The 26,746-nt window shown below is 39.3% G+C and overlaps 1 protein-coding gene across 2 annotated transcripts; it reads right to left on the bottom strand.

The window, feature by feature from the left end:
- Positions 1 to 7,987: 7,987 nt before the first annotated feature.
- On the bottom strand, positions 7,988 to 26,482 carry MRPL13 (mitochondrial ribosomal protein L13). 2 transcript variants are annotated; one of them, XM_016207751.2, is made up of 7 exons: positions 26,411 to 26,482; positions 25,613 to 25,736; positions 21,782 to 21,875; positions 19,259 to 19,319; positions 16,397 to 16,483; positions 13,234 to 13,355; positions 7,988 to 8,263 (listed from the first exon to the last, which is right to left on the bottom strand). In XM_016207751.2, exons 1-7 carry the CDS (start codon positions 26,435 to 26,437, stop codon positions 8,242 to 8,244), a joined length of 537 nt encoding a protein of 178 aa, XP_016063237.2. In that variant the 5' UTR covers positions 26,438 to 26,482; the 3' UTR covers positions 7,988 to 8,241. The 2 variants fall into 2 exon arrangements, with proteins under 2 accessions (XP_016063237.2, XP_016063238.2); XM_016207752.2 differs by lacking the exon at positions 26,411 to 26,482 and adding an exon at positions 26,193 to 26,390.
- Positions 26,483 to 26,746: the final 264 nt, after the last annotated feature.

The following is a 26,746-nucleotide window of genomic DNA, read 5'->3' on the forward strand; positions in this document are numbered from 1 at the left end:
TCTACCCCTGTCGTGTCCTAAAAATCATGTCACAAGAGTTAACCAGGTCAACTTACTATGAGAAATCACTAGTATGTGAATGCACTCAGTTATTGAATAGGTGGATTGAAGAGAATTGGGTTATTAGAAAATTCATGTGTTTTCACTTTACTTGTCCTTTCTCGTGTATGTGTCTGTATTGTGCCCGTGAACTGGAACGTTTGGAGGCTGAAAGGGTTGAACTTCACAAAGAGTTCTTTTTATAAACATTTCAGCTATCAGATTTGGACGCCTCAGGAAGCCCTGCTAACTAAATCTCTCTTGTCACTGGCCGCCTGCTCATGTTCTTGGAGTGTCGCCAGCAGGTTCTATATCTGATTCCACTCTCAAGTGTGAGCATGTTTTATCAAACCAGGCGGGAGATTATGGAGCAACAGAAAAGCTAGAAACCTGGGTTCGATTCAAGCAGGAGCTGTAACCCTCTGTCCACATTCTACAGCTTGGGGGAAGTTTTCCTCCTCCTGAAATATCTATCTGGGGTGGTTTCTGAAGGAATTGGACCTCTACCTGCATGGCTAAAAATAACTTTCAAGGATGGGAGTGATCAAAGTGACCATTTACCCAGCAGCCCAAGGACCCAGAAGCTTGGCAGTGAAGAAACAGGCTGATGGTTTTTGCTGTCACGTTGCTAGATGACTGAACAATGACATTTATGGTTACCAGAAAGATTGTGGCTTGGACTGCATTTCTAAACCTTAGCATTGACTTATTTTTTAATTTTTTTCATGACTATCAAAGTAGCCACTAACCGCAGAAATATCAGGTATGTTTGGAAGCCATCATCTGCTTTGTGACTTCTTAGGGACGTATATTAGCTTGGAGTTGTTGGCCATCTATTCTCTCCTTAATTGGTTAAACTCTGGATTTCTCATCTCCCTAACTCCGGTATCACCAAAGAGACGCTCCTATTGAGGTCTCAGAAAATTTCATATTGGCTGCTGTGTTAGAAAAAATTCGCTTTCTTCAGCCAAAACTATATTCTGTTCTTCTTAAATACAAATTAGCTGCTCATTGCCCAGATTCTGTCAATATGGACTACGTAAAGTGTTCTCAACCAATGAAATATGTGTGCAAATTCTGAGTCAAAGGACTAAGAAGCATTTATGTCCTGTGCACCTGGTTCTTTCCCATTTGCCACCTGAATGCAGAGGACTCCAAGGCCTTACAGGAGGGTGGAGTCCTGAGGTGGAAGGTGTTTGGGTACCAAAATGGCTTTCTGGAAGGCCAGTGAATAATCATTTGTGTTATATTATTAGATGAACAAGAAATAAACTTTATTGAGTAAGAGCCCAAAATGTATGTTATATTAGCTAGTATTACATAGCAAATATGGCTGCTGTCACTAATATGACAAGCAGCTATTCTAGATTATAAACCTACTATGTGCCAGGCATTCCTTTAGAGGTTTCCAAGAGCCAGACACTGTGCTAGGTGCTGGGAATGCACAAAAGAAAAGACACAAGCTCAACGTGGCAATGGAGAGAGAAGCGATTATTACACAATAAGGGGGTGCTCATAATGTGTTGTGTACAGGGGACAGATAACGAGGGAGGAGAAATACCTAAGCATGCCTGGAAAGAATTGAGATGTATCAGACACAGGATAACTGGAGAGAGTTATTACATGACATGAAGGCATGAGGTCATGGTGGTTTGGGCATTTGCAATGTTTAAGAGGAACTGGAAGGTGAAGTCCAACAATAGGAGTGGATGGAGATGAGAGTGGAGAAGTGGAATTACAAACACCTGAGCAGGTCTTATAGGCCTCTTAAGGTGTGTGGAGGTTAAGCCAGGTGATGGGGAAATTACAAAAATATCCACTCCTCTCCATGGTAGCAAAATATCTCCCAAGCCCTTGACTCTGATTTTCATTGGCCTATGGGATGTTAGTGCACATGACACAAGGAGAAGTTTGAAATGTGCTCGCATAGTTAGGCTTGCTCCCTTGTTTCTACCTTTCACCAAGAAAACGTTCCCCAGGTAGCCACGGGCCCAAGGACAGCCAGAGACATGTGGAATAGACCTGGACCCATGCTATGGCTTGGAGGCAAGCCCAGCAGAGCCCAGCCCGAGTCAACTGAACTCCAGCCAACTCAAGTCATGAACCCCATCCTTCTGTGTTTTTATGTGGCCTTTTTTACATAGGCATGATTGATTAAGTCATTGGCCACTGGTGATTGACCCAACCTCCAGCTCTCTCTCCTCCCTAGAGGTCAGGGGTGTGACTGAAAGTTCAAATCCTCTCTCTAATTACATGATTGGGCCACCTGGCAACCAGCCTCCATCTTTTTGTTCTTTCCAAAAGTCACCTCATTAACATAACAAAAGACATTTATAACTCTCATCAGTTAGGAAATTTCAAGGGTTTTAGGAAGTCGGTGCCAGAAACGGAACACCATGATAGCAGGAAACTTTTCTTCCCATGTGTACATCTCAAGCACGGAGAATAGTTTCTGGAATGTAAATATTGGTTGACTGATCGATCCCTTGTTAATACAGACTGGAGAGCTGGCTATTAAAGACTGCTTCCAAGGTTTAGACTTCCAGATTAAATTTTCTGAAGAATATACATATTCACATTTCTTCATGAGTTTGGCTCTGCATACACACCGTGCTGGTAACAGTGCATAATAATAAAATAACCTTTCTAAGAAGTCATAAAAATATTTGATTTGGCCTTTGTGACTCTGCCAAAAAAGTCAAAGACAGATGCTTTATACTCAGAATTTTCTCTACATTTCAAGACCCTTTTTAGTTTTGTGATCGCTAAAGAAGATGCCAGGTGGCACTGTAATTTCAGTGTTGATTCTGAACGATTTAATACAGGTGGACAAGCTGGAGCCCACAACGACCTATAAAGCACAGGTGCGCCACTAGACTAGAAACAGAAGGGTCTTCTAGAGCCACTGTTTACGAGGCTGTAGTAGGTATTAACTTTGGAATTAAGAAGTGAGGGCCCTAAGCACGAAGTTTAGCCTTGAAATGATTAGTTTGAAATCAAAGAGCTTCTCGTGGACCAAATGGCAGTGACACAAAGGTGTGTCTCCTCCAGAGGTGCTGTTTATGCTGTTTTCATCTGGAAACCGTATCCTAAAGCTTCCTGGCAGCCAGCCTAATAGCGGTTGGCCCTCAGGTGCAGCGACCGTCTCTGTTTTACCAGCAGCCGAGCTCAGGTTTGCATTCTCTGAAGGCAAAGCCCAGAGCAGTAGTGATGCTACAAAAGTACTCAACTCCTATTTTAGACTTTTGGGCAGAGAGAGAATTACCATTTCTCTGTAAGAACCTGCATTTAGGTTGAAATGGAGCCTTCATGTCTGTCTTGGAAAGATCGGATCTTCTGAATTAGGGTTCTGTCCAATTCAAACGGGGCATTGTAGGGATTGGCAGCAGAATCCCTCCTGGGGCTTCAGGCTTCGCAGACTCAGAATTTGCTACCTGTTCCACGGTGGAATTTTCAGCCAGGAAAGACCTGGACATTGAATGTTGTTCTTGGCTGAAGGTGGTACGAACCCCGTTTTCCAGGAGAAGGTAGGAAAACAAATCAGTCAACTGCAGCCCAGAAAAATGAAGGGGCCACAGGGAGAGAGACAGTCTCTAGATGTGGCTTGGAGGGAATTAGCAAGAAAGGAGTAGAAACTGTAGTAAGAATCTGATAACAACTGCAATTTATATGCTTTTCTTTTTTTCCAGGAGAATTTTTTTTCAATTACAGTTTACATCCAATATCATTTTGTATTGGTCTCAGGTGTACAGCATGGTGGTAAGACAATCATGCTTTACAAAGTGATCTCCCCCCATATTTCCAATACCCACCTGGCACCATTCATAGTTATTATGATATTATTGGCTATATTCCCTATGCTGTACTTTACATCCCTATGACTGTTTTGCAATTACCAATTTGTACCGTTTAATCCCTTCACCATTTTCACCAGCCCTCCCAGCCCCCTACTTCTGCCAAACGTTAGTCTGTTCTCTGTATCTGTGAGTCTGCTTCCGTTTTGTTTGCTTGTGTATGCATATGTTTTTAAATCTCCTTCATTTGGGTTAAACCTTACAAGTGAAACAAAACTCTGCCCTTCTCTCCTTGCTTTGTGACTACCAGCCCTAGTCTCTGGGCCAGCACATGGCCCCGTATGTCTAAACCGAGAGCCGTTATTTAAGTCTGACCAGCCACAGTCTTTAGTATTTACTTTGTCAATTTAAAGTAGAAATTGGGATAAGAAAGGAAGGAATTGCGTTCTGGGCAAAGGGTGGCTTTAAAGACCTGCTTTAGAACCCAGCTTTATGTGGGCCCACCTGCTAGGCCCTGATTGAACCCGGGAGACATCCCACAGCTGGAGGCGGAACGGGCCCTGACGGCAGTGGTGTTGCTCTGCCCACCCGGGAGGTCCTGCAGTGACCCAGCCATGACAGGGAGATGCCACCAGACTTTTGCACAGTATCTTGCTTATGGGCACTTCTGCTGAAGGATGCGATGAACCAGCAATTCCAGTGAGTACATCTGTCCTATAGCGTGGCGTGTTCTTCCTAAAAAAATAATCCCCGTGTGATGGAATAACAGGGCTTATGGGACAATGGAGTTGGGGCAGGAAACTCAAACCTGGAACCATTATGTACGTGATGCAAGAAAACTACCACAATTTTAATTCAAACATCGTAAGTTCTTAGTAAAAGGCATGTTCCATTAAATATAGAATGTGATTGTGAGAAGACGTGAAGTTGGCCTGGCGAGGTGCTTGTCGTTTTCTGAATGAAATGGGGCAGATGACTGTGGCTAACTGTCCTGTTTTTCGTTCCTCCGAACTGGCTTAAAGCAGAAACCCAAGTTTCACTGCAGCGTCGATGGCCCCTCTCCTGAGGAAGCTGCTGTCCGCCCCGATGAGATCCGAGGACATGCGACCCTCACCTTCCTGGGGCCGCAGTTGGCTGAGCCCACGCCGGCGGGCGATTGCGGGGCAGCTGTGGTGAAGCTCTGCTGCTTTTGTTCTCGGCGTTGTCGCCTGTGTTCATCGGTGTGATTCCTTGAGGTCAACTGGACATGGCAATGTCACGTTTTCTTATTTTGAAGCTTTGCAGTCCTCGAGGCCTTTGCTGCTTGTAGGCAGGACAGGTCCTCAGGTTTTCCTGAGAAGCTGCAGCAGGCTGTGCGCTGGCGGGGAGAGGAGATGGGGTGTTTCGTGCTCTGCCACCGGGCGCTATGCTCAGCTGGGTACTTGTCACACTGACCTGTTACCCAGTAGGATGCTTGTCACATTGACCTGTTACCCAGTAGGGCGCTTGTCACACTGACCTGTTACCCAGTGGGGCGCTTGTCACACTGACCTGCTACCCAGTGGGGCGCTTATCACACTGACCTGCTACCCAGTGGGGCGCTTGTCACACTGACCTGTTACCCAGTAGGGCACTTGTCACACTGACCTGTTACCCAGTGGGGCGCTTATCACACTGACCTGCTACCCAGTAGGGCGCTTGTCACACTGACCTGTGTTACCCAGTAGGGCGCTTGTCACACTGACCTGTGCTACCCAGTAGGGCGCTTGTCACACTGACCTGTTACCCAGTAGGGTGCTTGTCACACTGACCTGTGCTACCCAGTAGGGCGCTTGTCACACTGACCTGTTACCCAGTAGGGTGCTTGTCACACTGACCTGTGCTACCCAGTAGGGCGCTTGTCACACTGACCTGTTACCCAGTAGGGCGCTTGTCACACTGACCTGTGTTACCCAGTAGGGCGCTTGTCACACTGACCTGTGTTACCCAGTAGGGCGCTTGTCACACTGACCTGTATTACCCAGTAGGGCGCTTGTCACACTGACCTGTGTTACCCAGTAGGGCGCTTGTCACACTGACCTGTGCTACCCAGTAGGGCGCTTGTCACACTGACCTGTTACCCAGTAGGGCGCTTGTCACACTGACCTGTTACCCAGTGGGGCGCTTGTCACACTGACCTGTGTTACCCAGTAGGGCGCTTGTCACACTGACCTGTTACCCAGTAGGGCGCTTGTCACACTGACCTGTGTTACCCAGTAGGGCGCTTGTCACACTGACCTGCTACCCAGGCGCACGGGCACTGTGAACAGAGACCATTTTGCCTTTAGTGACTTCACCCCTTCTTTACATGCACCGATTTTCACACAGACACACAGTAACGGAATATATACGTCGGCTTGCTTCTGCTCCCCGTAGGGTTCTTGAAACAATCAGGGTTCCTGCAAGAATTTTTATGTTTTAAACTTCTCTTGTTTCTTCCATTCCCTCTACCTCAGCAGGAGCTATGATCCTGTGGGTCCAGGCTGTCTTCTGCCCTCCGGTGGCCAGGTCCCATTCACCAGAGCTGGCGTTTTATTTGGCTACTCGTGGTTGTGGTCTCTTAGGACGGGTGCAGGTCAGGCTGTTAAACATTCAGGCAACGGCAAATGGGCTGCTTATTTGGTGCAAAAGCCTCAGGGAGAAGCCATTCAGTTGGCCAGTACACAGCCTGCTTAGGTCCACATGGTCTGCAGGGCCAGGCAGGCCCTCACCCACAGCAACCAAGGTTGACGGCGGTAAGTCTCAATATTCTGATGGAATATTTAATATTATGGCTGGGCTGTATTCTTATGATCTCACCTCTTCAAATCCTGCAGTTTGATTGGAAACAAGGACTTTCTTCCATGAGCCTTTCTCAACCAGGAAATATGTACCGGGCATCGTTGCAGGTGCTTAAGGATGCACGGGACAGAAATTCCTCCTGATTAAAGCTGCTGCCCTGGAGCTGGGGACTTGTTTCATACTGGCTCACACCTAACATGACCACAACAGACGTTAGGGGTGGAGCTGCTTTTTGGCCCAACAATTTAAATCTGACTGCTCGTCACTGTGAATGGCAGCTGTTGATCTGTACCAGGTTATGCTTGCGTTATTACAGAATGTGATATGTAAACATAAATATACTTTTTCTCATCTGCCAGTGGCTAAGTCCACAGGCTTTTGAACCAATCAGCCTGGGTTCAAATCAGTTTTGCGACCTTGCCTAAGTCAGTTATTGCTGCCTCAGTGTGCCGATTTTTAAAAGGGGAGGACAGCATTTATCTTACAGGGTGGATGTATGGATTAAGTGAATTTAGGTAAAGCAGTTGTGTCTAGCACACGAGCAGATGGTTACTAGCAACACTTCATATTTAATGCCAGCTACTGTAACATACGTCATAGGTCACACATTATCACATCAGCACCTCCGACACCCAGGTGCATGTATCTACAGGTCTATCTATATAGCTCCCTTCCACCCTGCAATAGCCTGCACGCTCTTTGCTGGGGCACGTGTTGGGGAAGGTGTGTAATTTGTTTTCCCAATGCCTAGCACTGTGCCTGGCATGTAGCAGGCATTCAATACGTTTACTGAATGAACGGGAAAGGTGGTCTGAAATCTACCCCTTGATTGGCTAGGGCCAGAGAAGGCAGAAAAAACCAACCAACATAAAAGTAGCCAAATATAGTGGCTCAGCATCATAATTTCTAGAGATGAGATTTCGCTAGATTATTCCAGCAGCCCAACGTAAGTGCCCAGCATGGAAGTGAGGAGCCCAGGGAGGTATGGAGGGGCATGGAGACACGGCCGCGGTCTGCAAACAGCACCAGAGCAGGCCAGTGCGGTTTCTAGGGAGCAGGGAGGCACTGCTTTGGTATTTTGGTGCCATGGAGACCGAGAGGCTAGGTGGGAAAAGGGTCGTTAATAGCAGTTTGTAAAGACCTCAGGGCAAACCTTACCCCACTGAGAGGAAGGGGTGAATTTAGATGGATGGGAGGTTAGATAAGTCACTGAAAGGAAAAGTGAAGGCGGGCTCTCTTCCCAGTTGTCAGGAAGAGAGGTGGGAGCTTGAGGAAATGTGCTCGCACGGGCACTTGTTGGCAACTTTCACTGCAGTGCTACCCAAGGCTGTTTCTTTCATAAATGCAAAACTGAATAGTTAGCCAAATAAGGAACTTTATTCTTATCGCCACTGATGACATTCAAATCCGATTACATGATAAAGCAATTCTATAAAATACTGTATTTTATTGCAACTTCCTGTTGAAGGAAGATCCCTTCCTGATCTGTCTCCACAAACTGTCAGCGCCCAGAACAAGCTTCCTGCCCCATGCGAGGGGTTCCCTCGGCCCTGCAGGTCAGGAGAAACTCATGAATCACCTCATTGTGACTTTCCGCATTTTCACTCCTTTACAGCCGGTAGTCTTCAGGTCTGAAAGACAAACATCAACATTTATGTCTTCGTGAATCATATTTCATTTTCACTTGCCTGATGAAGGAAGATTATTTCTCCGATTTAACGTGACAGTAGCTGTTCATCGAGAAATATCTACAGACGTCATATCTAAATTTTTGGTGCAAAACACTAAAGCCAAATCCTTACAAAGTATAATGGTTAAGTGCAAATGGTTAATTTGCTTGGGGGGGGGGAGGGCATGCACAATATCATGGCCAAGGGACTAGACATTTGCAAAATACTGCAACTCATTAAAATGAAACAAGTACATCTCAAAAATGCAGAGACAAATTAGAACATGGAAATGATAGAGGCCAAACACATATTATCTGGAAAATGGGTATTTCCACAAAAAATATATCTTCAGGAAAAATCTCTTGGGAGATTTTAGGTTTCATTGTGAAATGGTGGGAAACCCATTTGGTTTATGAATAAAATGAAACATAAAGCCATAAAACACATAGTTTATGATACAGTTTAATTAAAGACACTTAATATTATTTGCCCCACTAAGATAATTTATTTTCTAAGGGAAAAAAGCATCAGAATTTCAGTTGTAAATCCATTAAATTGGGTATAACTTAAGTGCAAAAATATTTTATTCTGTTATGTCTTTTCATCCCTAAATAATAGTTCTCAGTATAATGCTTACTCCAACAAAATGTTTTAAGACTAGAATAAAATTTGGATAGTGGCGTAATCTTAAAAACAGTAAGAGGTCGGTCTGATTGAGTTTTAAGCCATTTCCATTGTATAGAGGAGATTATTTAGAGTCAACTGTTCCAGGAAATCTGGTGATGTCACATGTTCCTAAACTAAAGGCTGTCCAGGTGACAGTGAGGCAGAGTAATGCTGCCTTTAGACTCATTTCTTCTGGCCCTGCACAACCAGCCTGATTAGAGAAAGTTCAACAGTGCTTAAAAAAAATACACTAAACTCATAAGACTATTAAATTTGTTTAAATCATATTATTGTTTCTTCAATTAAAACTAACGGGAATTGTTACATTCAATTATTGCATTAAAGTCCTAAATTCTGTTGGCTCAGACTATAAATTATTTGGTTTTGGTCATTTAAAGAGAGATTGCTTTTTATTTTAACAAATAGTTCTAATCTGTTCATATCCAAAAGAACAGTTTAGGACAATTTAGAATGCTTAATTGGAACAAAATTCAGCACTGGAAATACTGAGGTGTATGGCTTGAGCCAGCGCTGAGCTGGTTAGAATGAAAGGGAAAGTTGGAATATAATCTTGCTCCCCAGGTCCAGCTAATAGCTTCTGACTCTGAAGAGCAGCAAATTAAGTTAAATCTTGTAGGAAAATGCTCCATGACTAGACTAGGATGAAATTATGGAAAATCTCGAAGATGTCTAGATCCTGGCTCCTCATGGGTTTTGAAAAAGTAAAAATCCTTCTTCACTGTCTGTAATTGAGTCTCTGATCTGGAGCACATTTTATAAAGGCAGAGGTAAAAATAGTGTTTTTTTTTCCCCTGGGTATGAATTTAACAAAAACTGGAAATCTGTAAATTTTTAGGATTAATAGCTTTTGTATCAGAGGGCAGTGCTATGCTTACATCCTTGGTGTCTCCTAGAGCTACAGACTGGACAGGATGCTCACAACGTCCCCTTTCCAGGGCTAACATTCCCGCATCTGGAGCCCTCTTTTCTTTCCACAGAGCTGCCAGGATTACCTACTAAACACCCTACCCCTAATCCTGCTTCCAGGGAAGGGAACTCCAGGCCCATTGCGGTGTCCTCGCCCCTCCTCCCCCTTGTGGGCAACTTCTAATAGCACATTCTGAAAAGAGAATGAAACACTAGGAACAAGGGTTTTCATAATAAACATCTGTTTCCAAACATTTATTGATGCTGAAACTTTCCACATTTAGTTTCTCCAAAAACATGGGGGTTTTGCTTAAAATAAAGCATTACTGATTTAATGGGTGAGAAATAAAAATCCATTTCTTTTTTGTGTTTTTTTATCAGTGTGGATAATGTGAAGCAATTCCAGTAGAACATTTCCACATACCTAGTTTTTCCTAAGAAAAGTTCTCCTACAGAATTTAAAAAAATGAAAACAAAGATCTTAAAATGATCCAAGTTTTATTTTTAACCTACATAATGAAAAAGTTCCATTACAGTATCAGCATTACAATTTCCATGATTATTGTGGTTTTGTAATGTGTTGGCAAAACCGCAATGATTATGGAAATAATTATTGATAGTAATAAAGTAAGCTAACCATTTGAAAGCTATAATCTCAGGCAACTGAACTGTGAAAAAAGGATAGTGCTATTGTTTTTTCTTTGAGAAATGAGCTCTAAATGTGCACTCTACAATCACCACTTACACATGGAAAACACACATCTACTTTGCACCATTAATATAACTTCAAAACATACGATAACACAATTAGTAGTACATTCATGAGATGTACAAAGTACTAATATACCATGTGTATCCACTAATCTCAGAGGGAAGGCGGGGGTGGGTGGGAAGAGATTAACCAAAGAACTTATACGCATACATGCATAACCCATGGACACAGGCAATAGTGTGAAGGCCTGGGGTGGGGGGTGGGGGTGGGGTGCTGGGTAGAAGAGGTCATTGGGGGGGAAAAGGGAAATCTGTAATACTTTCAACAATAAAGATAAAAGAGTGAGGTATAAAGGCAATACTGCTCATATGAGAAAATGGCTTTTAGTTATAATAATCATTTTCCTTCTTGTCTACCACTGTTTTGAAAATGACTAAACAACTAGCATAAAAAAAAAATCTCATGTATGCTGAAGTTAGGCCTGAGAGAATACAACTTTTATAAGTAGTTTAAAGTAATTTAAATGAAATTCCAACAATAGTAACTTTTAATTAAGATTAAAGCAATTTTGTCAATAGTCAACTGGGTTCAAAGTTTAGTTTGACAGTTGTTATTGTTGCTCAAAAGCTTTTTGTCTCTAATAGAAAAACTAATATTTGACCAAAAGCTAATGATTCCAATTACAAAATGTACATTTTTATATTATAGACGTATTTCAAGTTTTATTGCTAGGGAAACACAAACCAAAGCAAGCTATTTTTGTGTCCATTTATTTATGGTGCAATCCAGGTACATCTGTTTGAGTCAAGTCTCTGCAGATTCACCATTAGATCTATCTTGGATAAATTCCAGTTACTACATTCGAAAGAAAGATTATATTCTTGGCTTAGCTATTTGGGGTGGAACAAAAGCATATTTTAAGCAAGTTCCTTCTCCAAATGGAGGAAAAATTTTTTTTCTTATGAAAGCAAATGTACCAATAACGAGAAATCCCACTTTCAATGGATTGTATTGCATGGTACCTCAAATATTTTAATTCTAATTCTAATGTACGTAATATTTAATACTACAACTTTATAATACTGCGAACAGCTAAAATGGCGTAGTCCATTAAGGTAGTCACTAGCCACATGAGGCTACTGAAATTTAAATTAATTAAAATTGTACATAATTAAATATTCAGTTCCTCAGTCATATGAGCTCAGGGTAAGTACTCAAGAGACACATGTGGCCAAGAGCTACTACGTTAAACAGCTCTGATACAGAGCCTTTTCATCACTGTGGAAAGCTCTATTAGATAGTCCTGAACTAAAAGATCATCTGGTCTCTAGTACAGAGGGCGGGTGGTATCTATTTGAAGACTAGCTGTCTTTTGTAGGTCAAGCAATGAGGATGTGTGGTTCTCTGGAAACTGCACGTTCTGTAAGCATTTGAGGCTCTGGAACATGAAGTACTGGGCTATGTGCTGGGGGTGCAACAGTGAACAACACGCAAGCCTTGCTCTTGAAGAGCTAAAAGTGGTAACGCCAGTTACACAGCAGGCGCGAGGCAGAGGACGGCTGGGCCCTCAGTCTGCTCCTGATATTCAGGCGAGGTTCTTAAAGGAGATGACATCTGAACTAACGTCTAAAACATCGGAGAGCGCTATCCCAGACAGTAAGGTGAAGGACTAATTTCATGCAGAAGGAACAGCAGAAGAAGGGCACGGAAGAGTTAAACTGGGTAAAAAGACTGCCCATCTCAAACAGTCGGCTACTGCTTGAACAGTACAGTGGAGTGGGAAGAATTTATGCTGAAGAGATAGGGAGGAGCCAGGTCATGGAGCGGTGGCAGGCCAGGCAAAGAAACCTGGGAACAATTAGATGAGACAATATGTCAAACCTGAGCAGCTTTCCAGACCTGAGGCAGAGGGAACTGTACAGAGGAGAGGAAAAAGTGTTCTGTTTTTCAATTTCCATCAAGACAATCTAGAAATATCCAGAATTAATGACTTTTCATTAGATAATAGTCTCGGCTTAGTGAAGCAATCTGGAAAACGGAAAATCACTTTGTTTTAAGTAATGACTTCATTTATCATTCCAAGAGGCTACAATTAATCTAAGTAATGTCACCCCAAACAAAATATCTGACAATTATAGGCACCTATGAACACCCTTGCACTTACCTAGCAAGGTCTTAAGACGCAGAGACTTTTGGTTCAACTATCTACATCTAGAGTTTATTTGCAGGTAGAAGCTACAAAGAGTATCCAAGGAAGTAAAAAATTTCACTCTTTTCACCTCAAGGGCCTTATCATTTAAGGAAAAAGGGGATACTAAACTCAGCTTTAAAAGAAAAACAACAGAAAACCCCTAGCTGGCCAGTGTGGGTCAGTGGTTGAATGCTGAGCCATGAACCTGAAGGTCATGATTCAATTCCCTGTCAGGGCACATGCCTGGGTCTTGGGCTAGATCCCCAGTAGGGGGCGTGCAGGAGGAAGCTGGTTGATGATTCTCTCATCATTGATGTTTCTCTCTCTCTCCCTCTCCCTACCTCTCTCTTAAATCAATAACAACATATTTTAAAAAGTAATTAAAAAACACACACAAAAAAACTAAAAACAAAGACGGGAAAGAGAAAGACTTACGGAGGCCACACTCTTGGGAAAGCCTCTATTTCTTCTTGTGTGTATTCATCTAGACGTTTGGGTACTTTTCGTGGTTGTGGAAGCTCTTCTACTAAATTCTTAAGAATATCTTCTGGTATATCCTGGATTAAATAAAAATTTACAATTAGTTTTCTTAAAACATATTTCTTAGTAATAAACTACTAATACTTAGTATTTAAAAATAGTAAGCAAAAGCAGTATTTATAAAATGGAAAAAAAAACCAACAAAAAACTTTGGAAAAATCCTGAAAAGTACATTAGAGCAATGGTATAAGAAATCTCCATACAGTAATACACTTTATATTTTAATCTTGACAAACACATTTCTCATGATAAATTAGACATCTTCAATTCTGAAAACTATTAAGTCACTAAGTTCTATTATATTTTAATATATATGTATGTATTTAATATATATGTAGAGTTGAATTTTTTTCCCCTCCTTTCAACTGCAAAAAGGTACTGCCTTCTCATTCTCATGATTTTTTGTCTGATGAATGCATATACTGGGTCTACTGCTTCTGGTGCTACAACCTTGCAATCCACACTCCAGAAAAAACATGATGTCAGTTTGTCCCATATTGATGGTACATCTGACCTCTTGTTTGTGGCTGGTGTCTGTCTACCAGATATCTTTAATGTAAAAGTATCTTTCCCCCTTCAAGTAGTAAGTACTCTGTGGCATGACGTTTTGAAACTGTAAATATCCTGTTCTACAATAAACTTTTACCTGATGGCTAGAGAATATGCTGATGGTTGCTTTTTAAATTCAGTATTATCCCTACATTTTTTAGATGGCATTCTTCTCTAGAGAAGAGCTTTTCCTTTTCCAGAAAGAAGACAAATTATAACAAGTTAAAAAAACTTTTAGAGTATCATCATGGGCTCACAGATGTTTGCTTTCTGTTCAACACAGTCCATAATCACTACCATTCATTTTAAGGCCAACACCGTCCCATACATAGTCAGTGGGCACCAATTCAAGCTGCCTCCTATGTTCTTTTGATGTTTCTCTGTTGGTGTTAGAGCACTGCCTTACTTTCTGTTACTTACTATTTTACTATTGCATGAGTATACTCTGTAATAACTGTTGTTTTCCTGCATCAGACCCAGAATCAACCATTTTTCTAAGGAGAACCAGGTTCCTTTTAACAGGGAACAGCATTAGAAAACAAGATCTGGGCACTGCTGTGCTAACTTCTGTTCATGCTGTCGCTTTATGAATATATAAAATCTTAAAGAAGTTAAAAGTAAAAAAATAGTCTAAAAGCCCCCCCCCCCCCCCCAACCTCCCAATCTCCTTCTCTTCCCTGTTCCTTTCATCTCTTTGTGCCCATTCACTAGCCGGAGGCCAACTTCATTTTCTCATTTATTTTTCCTCTATTTCTTTCCATAAAAAGCAGATACAGTATATAAGTGTGTAAACAGACATATGAACATATGCATACAAAAGGTGGTATGCTATCCACATTCTCTGTCACCTTGCTTTTTTTCATTTACCAGCATATCCTAGGAAAAAAATTACTTATCAAGTCACAACAATATTTGTCCTTCTATTTTTACAGCTATACAGTACTCAACTGAATGGGTATCACAGTTAATCCAATTTTCTATGAATAAGCATTTATTTATTTCTCTTTTACTATAATAAATAATGTAAAAACAATAACCTCGTATATGTTCAGACTGAATTGCTATCAATGAGATTGCGGGATCAAGTAGGAATCTCCTTATGTATTTTATGAAATGTTACCTAGTTACCAGATTCCTTGTGAGCTGCACCATTTTGTGCTTCCACCAGCAATACCTGTGCCTGTTTCACAACAGCCTTGACAAGAACAAGTGTTGTCAAGTTTTTGAATACTTAACAATCCATTCTTGGGAAAATGGGCTGATTTATTTTATAGTCTGAAATTATTTAAGTAACTTACTGTTCCACTAAACTGACATGAATACTTAAAACATCTCCACTCAAACCTGACTACCTTAAAACTGGGATAAATAATACTTTTGTGTCTTTTAGGAATTATAGTTTATATAGAATGTGACAGTATAATCAGAAAGAGGGGTTATTAAATTCTTGTGATTTCATGAAGGCCATTTGTATTTCGATGATAACACTGCTCTTGTACTTGGTGCCTCCAGGTAAAGTGAGTAGTGGAAAATTATTTTACTCATTCGTACAAAGCAAAGGTAATAAATTAACCATTTTGATAAAAGCATGAATAATTTGTGTTTTTTATGCTAACAACAGAGCACACAGTGGCTTGAATAGCTGATATGACTTGATATTTTGGAATTAATTTCTACATTATTCCTCTGGTAGGGACCATAAGGGCAATGATCATGACAGTGGTAATGAAAGCAACTAGCACTTACTGTGCCAGGCCCTAATCCAAATGCTTTATAAATGTTATCTCACTTAACCTTTACAACAGTCTTATAAAGTAGGTACTATTTCTACACCCATTCCACAGATGAGAAAACAAAGGTAATAAGTCACTAGGCCATGGCCATAAAGTCAGTAAATTGTGGGGCATGGATTCTAATCCAGACAGCCTAATTCCAGAGTCTGGAATCAACTATTTTATTACAGAACCCCTAGCATTACATTATATGGACTAAAGAAAAAAGCTAGATACTTAAAATGTTATAACAGTAATAAATAAAAATGTTTATACTTTTTTTCATTTAAAGGAATACTTTTGAGTAGGGACACGCATCCTAAAGTTAAATCATGGGACCTAATTAGCAACCAAACCTACGTTATTAATCCATGATGCATAGAATTTTTACTACTGGTCAAATACAATGTAAATTAAATGCAGTTTTTTAGAGTTCATGAAATCAATGAGTACCCTCAACAGGAGCTCTGACCACAGTTCCTTGTTAAAAAAAAAAAAAACAGTTATCAAAATAAAAAAACAGAAGTTATAGACTTTCAATCTTTAGTCCAATGATAGCTCACTTTATAATTTAAAACAAGAACAACTGTTATTATAGTGAGGTCACTATGAAATACAGAAAATATTTCAGAGGTTGGCATGAAATTATTGAAAATAAGTACAGCAATTATTTTAAAAGAAGAGAAAGTATTTAATTGCAAACTGAGGAAAAGCATCATTACCAATGACCGACTTACCTCATCTGGGAAAAGATGCAACCTCTGCATCATGGTCCTCCTGTGGAGGTTTTTGGGGAGCATGCCATAGATAGCTAGTTTGACAATCTGGAAAACACATATGCAGGACTCAATAAAATGAAAATATGATGTGATATCAAGAAAGCAGATATAATTAGAGACAGTGATGAAAACCAGTGGGCTAAGACAGCAGAACTATGGAAGGAAACAAGCGGGGACCTGGGTAGGTAAGTGGCAGCAATGAGAAGGAACCTTATCATTTTACGCCTTCCTGTTTTCTTTAGGCCTCTATTTGTTCAATTTATTTTTAATTAGGAAAAAGGACAAGAGGAGGGAATTAAAAATACCCTGAGTATGTGCTGACTTTAGTTGGACTAAGAAGAAACGCTGAGCTTTCACAAACACCTGGGCTCAAGCAGTCTACCGCGCAGTGACCAGAGCAGAGCCAGGGAGGCCTTCGGCCTGCTGCTGCCAAGTGGGAGGGCAGGCGGCTCCCAGCTCAGAGCCCAAGGCCGATGACACAGCTACGAGGCAGACTCGAGAGGTCGCAGGTCCACACAGGGTGGTTACTGCTCATGGAGCCTGCTGTGCACCGCAGTCAGTGCGTTCATTACATTTGTCATCTTGTTTCCCAGAGGAGGAAACAGACACAGTGAGATGACAGAAGGCTCCCAATTCCATGTGTAGAGTAGGTGTCCAGCTCGAATTCAAACCCGGCAGCCGACGCCCAGGACAGACACAGGGTATGCGCAATCACACTTACCATGTGTTTCCCTTCGTAACTCACCAAGAAGACAAAAGGTCCCTTTCCTCTACCAAACCCATTACCAATATGGCAAACTAACCTTTCCCCTTTGAAGGTTACCCTCATTGTTGAATGTGATTTTATATATGTTTTGTCAAGAGAAGGCCACACAGGGTCACCCTGTGCTCCACAGTCTCCTGGGGGACCCCACGGCACACAGTGTACACAAATACACGGTGAGCTCTTGGTAAAACTGCTAATAGAGACATCTGGAGTGTTGTACAGATTTTCGTAACCTGCACTCACATTTCAAGGATATAATTTCACATGTATTAAAGCTAAATGCCCTAAAAGAGTACATGTTAGAACAGGGTTTTACTACAAAAGGATTTCCTATTCCTTTTATTTTCTCATCAAAACCTTTCTACACATAAAAGCTAATGACATCTCATGTATATTCATCTATTTCCTAGGTTAGTGCTATCAATACTCTATGTTCTGGAGACTTTACTTAAATATAGACTTACACTGTTAAAATTAAAAGCCATAGAAAATTTGGTTCCTCAGTCACACAGCCACTTTCCGAGTGGCCAGGTGCCACACGTTGCTAGTGGTGACTACATTTGACAGTGCAGACACAGAACATTTCTGTCAAGGCAGAGAGTGCTACTGGACAGCACTGCTCTAGGAATTAGCTTTTAAAATGTTTAATGTTTAAAGAAGTCTTCTGTAGAAATTGACAATGTTAGGACTATTCAGCAACTTTTCCTAGGAAAATTATCCCTTTAGTAATTTTATTCTATTCGTAGGATTACATGGCATTTGATTCCCATGTTCTGAAACAATTTAGTTGTACTTACTTGAATTAACAAGTTGGTATTTTAAAAATATGCCCTATTAAAAAATGCAAACATTACAGTCTAATTAAGAAAATCTAGAAAATGTGAAAAGGTTCCAAGCTGATAAGGGAGAACAGCTTTACTAACTATAGGAGGCGGAGAAACATAAGAAAGGAGCCCTGTTAGAAGGAAAACGTAAGGACGCAAAGGCTCTTAAAGAAACTAAAATATATCACAGGGATAAAGGATAGGAGGGAAGGGCTGAATCAATCTATTTATTTGAGTTTAGAATCAATAATCTATAATTTTAAATACTTTGAAATATTTAATAACCTATTAAAATGTATTAATTATGTATTTTACAAATACTATTCCAAGGCTATACTAATAATCAGAAGAATGCACTATGAGACACATTCTCTTACAAGCCACATACACCAAGTACTGACTTACAAATTGTCTGCTGGCAGAAACTCCCTGCTCCAGTGAACACATAGTGGAAGTAAAATCACAGACCTCTTCCTTAACGTGCCATTCTTTTTCAAACCACAGAATCAAAATTAAGATTTTTTTAAAAATTAAGATCTTTTAATGAGGTATTAATTCAAATGGATTTAACTCTGAAGTAGTTTCCAAGCCTCCATCAAACATTTTGTAATACACTTCATTCTTTATTTATAAAAAAATTTGAAACAATTACTACAATGTTACCCAATGCTAAGTTCTTAACATCAAAAAGTTGGACTATACTGCCTCCTAGTGTACAGTGAGCATGCCTGAATAATATATAAACTTTAATTTTAAAAACATTTTACTATTAAAACTATAATTTGTTGTAACAGCTATGGTACAACATTATGGTTGTAACATTATCAGCAGCCCTTACAACTTTTTAATACCATTAAATGCAATCCATATTAACAAACTAGGATACTTTCTTTGACCTGTAATAGTCTAACAACACATAAGTTATGAAATAGACATTAAATATTTCTTAAGAAGCAATCTCTGAGTACGTTTTTGTAAAACAGATATGAATGGTAAAAAGTAAAAATAAATAGTAAAGCACAGAACTTCTAAATGTTATGTCAGGCCTTATTATAGTAAAATAGAAAATATGCCCCGCCCCCTGCCCTCCAGGAAAATTTTAGGGAGTACTACACCAAACAAATGGTTGTGTCCTCACGATAGATATTTTTGTTCACCATTTTAGGAAAAAGCAGTGCCTGAACCAGTCTTTCCAGAGATGAAAAATAATAAAAAATACAACAGACTTACTGCCACTGGATCCCTCAGGTGAAGTTGAGCAGCTGTTACTTGTCTGAAGCCACCTGGGTAACTATTAAAAGAAGCAAAGGCATTAAAGCGGGGAGGAGGCTATGGAATAGTATTCTTGAGTACTCGTTTATAATATAAAAACTATTTTTATTAAAAATTATACTTGTTTTTGAAGATTATGCTATTCACTAATGTGTTAAAAATTAAGTAGTATAGCCTATGCTATCTGAAATACTATTCTTTTATGTGGTGAACTATCATTATTTCACAAAAAGTTCTCACATCTTGGAAAACTTCTTGGCATAACTACTTATATTTCTATTGGAATTTAGTTATTCATCATTCACTCATTAGCTCCCTTACTCCCTCACTCATTCACTCACTCGCTTATTCATTTTGGGGCAGTTTATCACTGTTTGAATTAAGAAAGAAAAAGCAATGAGCAAAAGGTTTCACATTCTCTGCCAAATCAGACTAAATGTCTATATAAGCTAATGGTTAAGTCTGGGAAAAACCATGGTAGACCATCTAGTTCTGAAGTTAAGTTCAAACTCTAAACAGGTCATAATCCTGTTTCCTATTAACTAAGAGTTACATGTGGGCCCTCAGTAATAAAATATTTCATTGTGTTCAGATCAAAATTATATATAAAATGTATAAATTGGAGATTGAAAAATATATGTTTATTTGGGATAATATTGGAGGCAGCTTAGTAACTTAGATACCCCAGTTTAAGGTCTGGAATCTAGTCTTGCTAGTGGCTACCAGCATAGTATTAGGCAACTCATTTTACCTCTTTATATGAGTTTACTCATATAAGAAAAGTGACACCTGCCTCATCTACCTCTCAAGATTTTTATGAGAAAATGTTTGTGAAAGGGCTTAAGAAAATTTAAAACAAATACAATATTCAAATGTAAGCTTTTATTACATTGGATAAATTAGTATAAAGCCATAATGATTTTCAGGGAAGGAAAAACAAAAGTAGAATCAGTGAGCTCTGCAAGAAAAGTTTAAGATTACCTAAATGTGTTTCCTTTCATAAGTTTCTTTTCAACAAGAGTTAAAAACATTTTAAGATGACTTAAAGAAGCATCTTTAGGAACAAAATTTAAGAAAGCATATTTAAAAGTTTGCTGAGAAAGATAATTTTTAAACTGAAATTCTTTCATTTATTTCACAATGGAATTTTAGATTCAGAAAAAAGAAATACCTGTCTAGACCTCTATTCCTGTATTCTTTCTCTCCGTGGAAAAAATACTTTACACCTTCTACACTAAAGATTATCTATTTTTAACAGTAGAATAGTGAATTCTAAAGCATAATACCATTTGAATTACATTTTAGGAGTTTGGACTTTATATTGAAAAATTTGGAAAGCTACTGTAAAATTCTGAGTAGGGGAACAACTTGAGTAATGCAATACTCAGATGGCTTTTCAGCTCTTTATAAAAGTCAAAATTTTAATTTCAAAAATAGAGCAATGATTAAGTAGGGTAAATCATTGTGCACCATTACACAGTGACTGAAAATAACACTTATATTAAGTAAAAAAGGATATAAACTTTATATTAAAATGTTGAATCAAAGGAAGATGATTTTTAGTTCCTTCTTTAAACTTCTCTGTATTTTCTAATGTTAGCATGCATTAAAACTTTTACAACTAGGAAGATAAATGCTGAATATATCATTGTAATAAAACATTAGGAGCATAATAAAAATAGTATGTCCAAAGTGTAAGTCAAGAGTCAAGAGAAACAGAGAAAGAAAAAGCAATGATTCTATCTAAAAAAGAGTGACCAAGACAAGGTCGGGATGTCTGAAGGACCTTGAAGGAACCACAGATGCTTAGAGCCCAGAGAAAAGACAAACCAGTGGGTACCTTTGGATCATGGTCTCAAAATTATCTGAAGAATGTTATGTAGAAGAGATATAATTATTTTACACTGTCCCAAAGAGAAGTAAGACCAATGTGAAAGCTAGAGAGAAAACGACTATGACTAAAGAGCATAAAGAGCTTACTAAAACTTAGACCACTTCAAAGGTGGAATGAATGGGCTGCCTCATGAGCTATGAGATTGGTATTATTCAAACACAGGTCGAGAGATCTGTAACTTGAAAGGTTAAAATCTCCTTTAGTTATCTTCCAAACTTGAGATTTTGCTCACCACTGAAACATCTCAAGTACTTTCAGATGTTCAAGATGGTTCTGGAAACAGCAGACCAATTATAGGAAGAGAAAGAAAGAAGTGAGAAGATGGGCTAAAAAATGAGAATAATCTTGATCAGAAAGGTTTATGCGATAAGTTTCCAGGAAAAACAAATTCTGTCAGTTAATAACTAAGATTTGGTCCAGGGTTGTATTTTTTTAATTGAGTAAATTATATGTGCAGCATGAGTAAAATTAGTGTTTTCTTAAATGCCAAATTTTGAAAATATAATTTTCTTTTAAATAAGATCAATGGTGTTATTAAAGTAATACATTTCAACTGCCTATCTCCCGAGACAATAGCATCCTCTTACCCAGTATGTGAAGAATATACTTTTTGTTCCCATTTGTTTCCAGAAAATGCAATGTGCCTCGTGTTCATTATGACAACATGATCACCGCAGTCACCTAGATTGAAAAAGAGAAAAGAAAGAAAAAAGATTTTATGTGAAACATTGTGACTTTAAGAAAAAGTGACCTTGGTTATTTATAAAGGTTATCAAAGTCTAACAACACATTAAAAATATAAAGCAAGTCAGAGTGCAACACCAAAATCCTTGAACAGGTTTCTGTTACTGCTTTATATCATATTAAGTATAGAAGGAGTTGGCGAGCCATTTGAAAAATCTTGACACTGGGGGGTAAAAGAGAATTTGATAAAAATGCCAATAACAACAATACAACTTTAAGGGCAAACTACTGCTATTTCTAGCATAGCCTCCTATTAATAAGCACACTTCACCAAAGGTGATCACATTAAGCGTTTTTAAATATCTAGTTTAAATTTTCTCTTAAAAACAGAAGAGAAAATGAAAACAATATGCATCTAGTTATAAAAAAATATATATATGTTTTGCCAATAGGTAAATTGAAAACAAATGTAAAACATCACAATTTACTCTTCTCAATTTTAGAGAAAAGAATACTATGATCTTATGCTTAACTACTAACCCAATGTTTTTTCCAACCATATTTAACTAGTTATATTTAAAATGTCACTCTCTACTATGACAACATGCATATTAGACAGGACAGGATGACCTGAAAATTAAAATATATGTATTGGATTAATTTTCCAGTGCAAAGTACCCCTAAGTTCAGCTGTTCATCTAAAAAAAAACAAAAAAAACCCCCACAAAAGTAAATGTAAGTTTTCACATGAGTTACTATATGTGGCAGGATCAAGTCATCGTAAACATTTATTAAATGCTTATTCTACTAATAGAAAAAATAAATAAACTTTGAAAGATTCTAGAAGTTTATTGATTTAAGAAAACCACCAGAAAAAAGTATAAACAAACAGTACATGAAAACTAAAAATTACATTACGTGTTTCTATACAGAGCTTAGAATTTGAATGACAGAATTTTTTGAGAGCTGTTCAGAGTCTATACAGAACCAGGGTAACAGAAAGATAAAGCAGGTGAGTTTTCTCCACTAGAGGGAAGGAATCCAGAGGGAAGGCAAAACCTGGGAAGCTTGCTGTTAGTGTGTTGAAAAGGATAGTTTGACAGTATTTGACGAATTAAGCGACTAGAGTTCCTAAAAGTGACACATGGTGGTTTAATAAGGCAGTTGGGGGCAAATGAACCAAAATAACAAATAAAAAGAGGGTGACAAGATATCTATATAGTTTTAAAGAATGCTGAGCCACCTTAGCTTTCAGCTAGACATTTACAGTTGAAGTTAATGCCCATTAAGATTAACTAATTTGCCAAAAGCTCACATACCGAGTTACTTAAACCCCATTCAAGCTCTTTCCATGACACCTATTTAGAGGAAAAATGGAAGCTTTAACTTTCCACTGAAGCTGAATTTACTTGCAAAATCAGACAGCAAAATTAAAATAATGCAATAATTTACATTTGAAATCGATTGACACAACCGATAGTAAGAGAAAAATGGGCAAACTGGGTTACTTTAAGAAGAGCATCATAAATGTTTTTTCCTAACAAGTCCTTAAAAGATGCTTACATAGTCCTCCTCAACTAGTTAATTTGTGGGCAGTGAAGTGGGGAGTCCCCATGAAGAGTAAGTCATAACTCAAAAATCACCATGTACCCTTTCTTTTCATTTATCAGTGAAAAAGAATCATGTTCAAAAAGCTCCCAAGTCCCAAACTCAGGAGGACAGCTCTTATTAGGAGGAAGGAATTCTCTTCCTACTTCCACATTAATTTTCATCTTGACCCAGACCACATTTTTCTTAAAAAATAACCTTATAAATGGAAAGTTGGTTTTCCACAACACTTCACGAAGTCCACTGGAGCAGTTCAAATATCATATATGTTATGCTCAGACACATTATTGGTTAACTTTTACAGCCACTCCTGGATATATGACCATCATCTGTAATACTATTTTTCTGGACAATTGAATGTCAGTTTTCAAATAAACATGTTTGCAGTGATTATGAGCAAATAATACATGCTTAATAAATACTGGTTAAGCCAATAAATGTTAGAAATAAACTAAATACACAGCACATTTGTAAACTGAAAACTGTTTTCTTTAAGATTTGATTTTAGTGACATCTTGTGGACAGGACAAGTTTTGCTGATATAAATTATATATTAAATTTAGTGTGAAACAAAAATACAATTCAGCCTTTAAAATGAATATTTCTAATTTCATAGGAAATTGATTCTCTAGTCCTAGGAAGGGATGGCCTAACAGGCAGCCAGGAAAGTTCTGGTGTTCTAGCAGAATGTTTATTCATCAGTGCTTAAGGGACACTTTTGCAATGAGTGCTTGTAAGAAAGCAGAACTTTCAGTGGACAGGTAAGTGCTATACCTTAAGACGGAAATTAGGTAACTACCACTAATTCCACTTTTCCCCCAATTCTGCATCATTTGCATTTCTACAAAGACAACCTAGGATATCTTGTTTATTATCTTGTTGATATCACTGCTAAGGAAAAAGCAAATTAGGAGGAAAACAGTGTAAGTAGCTAAGATTCACCATACTGAAGTGGAACGATTTCCTACATGAGTAGACAAGTGCCTGGGGTCTAGTCCCAGTTTTACCACAATATAGCTGAGTGACAGTGAGAAAGTCATTTCATTCTTCCAATTTTAGTTTTCCCATTTATCAATGAGGCTGTTAAACGAAATATGTAAAGTCCTAAGGAATGAAACAATCCTATGAATTGGTGTTCTATGATTATGGCACTCTCCTGATTTGCGAACCACCCCCCCAAAAGATTACTATCGAAGTAAGGAGATTTATAATTAGTCAGCATAAGTCTGCTGATGACTGTTTTACTTTCAAAATACAGTTGACCCTCACTATTCATAGATTCCATACTGCAAATTAGCCTACTCTTCTTCAAATTTATTTGTAATCCCCACATCAGTACTTGCAGTGCTTTCCCCGATGTTCACGGACATGAGAAGAGCAGTGGGAACTTAATGCACACCTTTCCAGCAGAGGTAGAATCTGGTGATGCTCTGCTTCTCTTTTTCTAATCAGTGTTGTTTTATGGCCTATTTAATGCCAGGCTTTTTGGCAGTTTGGTGATTTTAATTAGTGACTTCACTGTTCAAAATATCTCCCAAGCCTGATGCTGGAATGCTGTCTAGTGTTCCTAAGTGCAAGAGGCTGTGATGTGCCTGACAGGGAAAATATATGTGTTAGATAAATTCTGTTCAGGCATAGGCTATAGTGCTGTTGGCCATGAGTTCAATGTTAAAGAATCAACAATGTATCCATTAAATAAGGTGTCTTTAAACAGAAACACACATAAAAAGAGGCTATGTGTTGACCAATGGATGAAAATGTTGTGACCAGAGGCTCACAGAAACCTAACTTTGTATTTCCCCTGGATGCAATGGTTTGTGTTTACTAACTCAACATTCATGGTGACTTTAAAGAAAGTCACTGCTGCTGGCTGGCGTGGCTCAGCGGTGAAGCATCGACCTATGATCCAGGAGATCATGGCTGGATACCCTGTCAGGACACATGCCTGGGTTGTGGGTTCAATCCCCAGCGGGGGGCGTGCAGGAGGCAGCTGATTGAAGATTCTCTCTTATTGATGTTTCTCTCTCTCTCTCCTTTTCCCTTCCCCTCTCTGAAATCAATTAAAAAAAAAAAATTTCTGGCATATATATTGTGGTTATTAATGACAGGCCCAAAACGATACTCACTCAGTTGATGATATACAGGCTTATGCAATCCTTGAAGTTTAATTGATGCCATAGCAGCAAGTTTGCCAGGGGGCTGCATTTTCCCATCTAAGAGATACCAAACTCGAGCAAAAGTAGCCCATTGCTTGAAAAAACAGAAGAGGAAACAAATAAAATTCTAATCAAAGTAGAAATAATTATTATACATCATCACACGTCTTTTATGGTTAATGTCAATAATTATGTAAGAAAAAAAAAGACCCTATTACTAAACATTTTTTGTTTTCTTTTTCTACTTCTGAAAAGCAGGTTGTCTCTTCTCATTATTCTGCAAAGATTAACACGATAAATTTTCCTGTCTGCTTTTCTATTAGTAATGTGTATCATGCTTTATTAAAAACTTTCCAGGGAGTCTCTGCTTCTATCCGCCACCACTCCCCAAGTCTTAACAGTCGATTTCCAACTCAGCAGCCAGAGCGCTCACCTTAACACCTGAGATCATGCTGCCCCTTGGCTCAGAAACCTCCAAAAGGTGCTCATTTTACTCAGTAAAAATCCAATTCTTACAATGATCCACAATGACCTATGTGAGCCATCTTACCTCTCCGACCTTCTCTCCTAAAACTCGAGCCGGGAACAAAAGACGTGAAAAGGGCCGATTGAAAGAGGAGGGAACGAGCGCAAAGAGAAGAGCGAGTAGTGGCCAGGATCACGCCGTCTTGTCTGCTTCCGAGAGGTACCTTCTGGCCCATGGACTCGGCTCCCTTGCCCCCCTTCTGCCAGTGTAATGAACCCCTTCAAGCAACAGCCCGAGCTCACCTGGGGCGCCCTGGAGAAACTCGACATGTTTCCCCACTAGCAGGGCCGTCCTCCTTCCTCCGGGGTCCCAGGCCGTCCGCAACATCACTGGCCCGGCGGGAAACGCGTCCACCCAAGCTGGACAGTTCCTAGGCCGGCCGGCATTTATCTGCTTCTCCTCTTTTTCTGGGTCCCGTCCCATCTTCCCACGATCGCGATTTTGTCACGAAGGAGGCAATAATGCGGTTGCCGCGAGAACGACTCCCGAAATCCAGCCGTTGCTAGAAAAGTTGCGGAAAACCAACGGAGGACTCAGGATTTCCAGCCGACCTCCGTAGAAGGGACCCGGAAGTGCGT

This window comes from Miniopterus natalensis, chromosome 16 (genome assembly GCF_054644295.1).
Source record: "Miniopterus natalensis isolate mMinNat1 chromosome 16, mMinNat1.hap1, whole genome shotgun sequence".
NCBI classification, from domain to species: Eukaryota; Metazoa; Chordata; class Mammalia; order Chiroptera; family Miniopteridae; genus Miniopterus; species Miniopterus natalensis.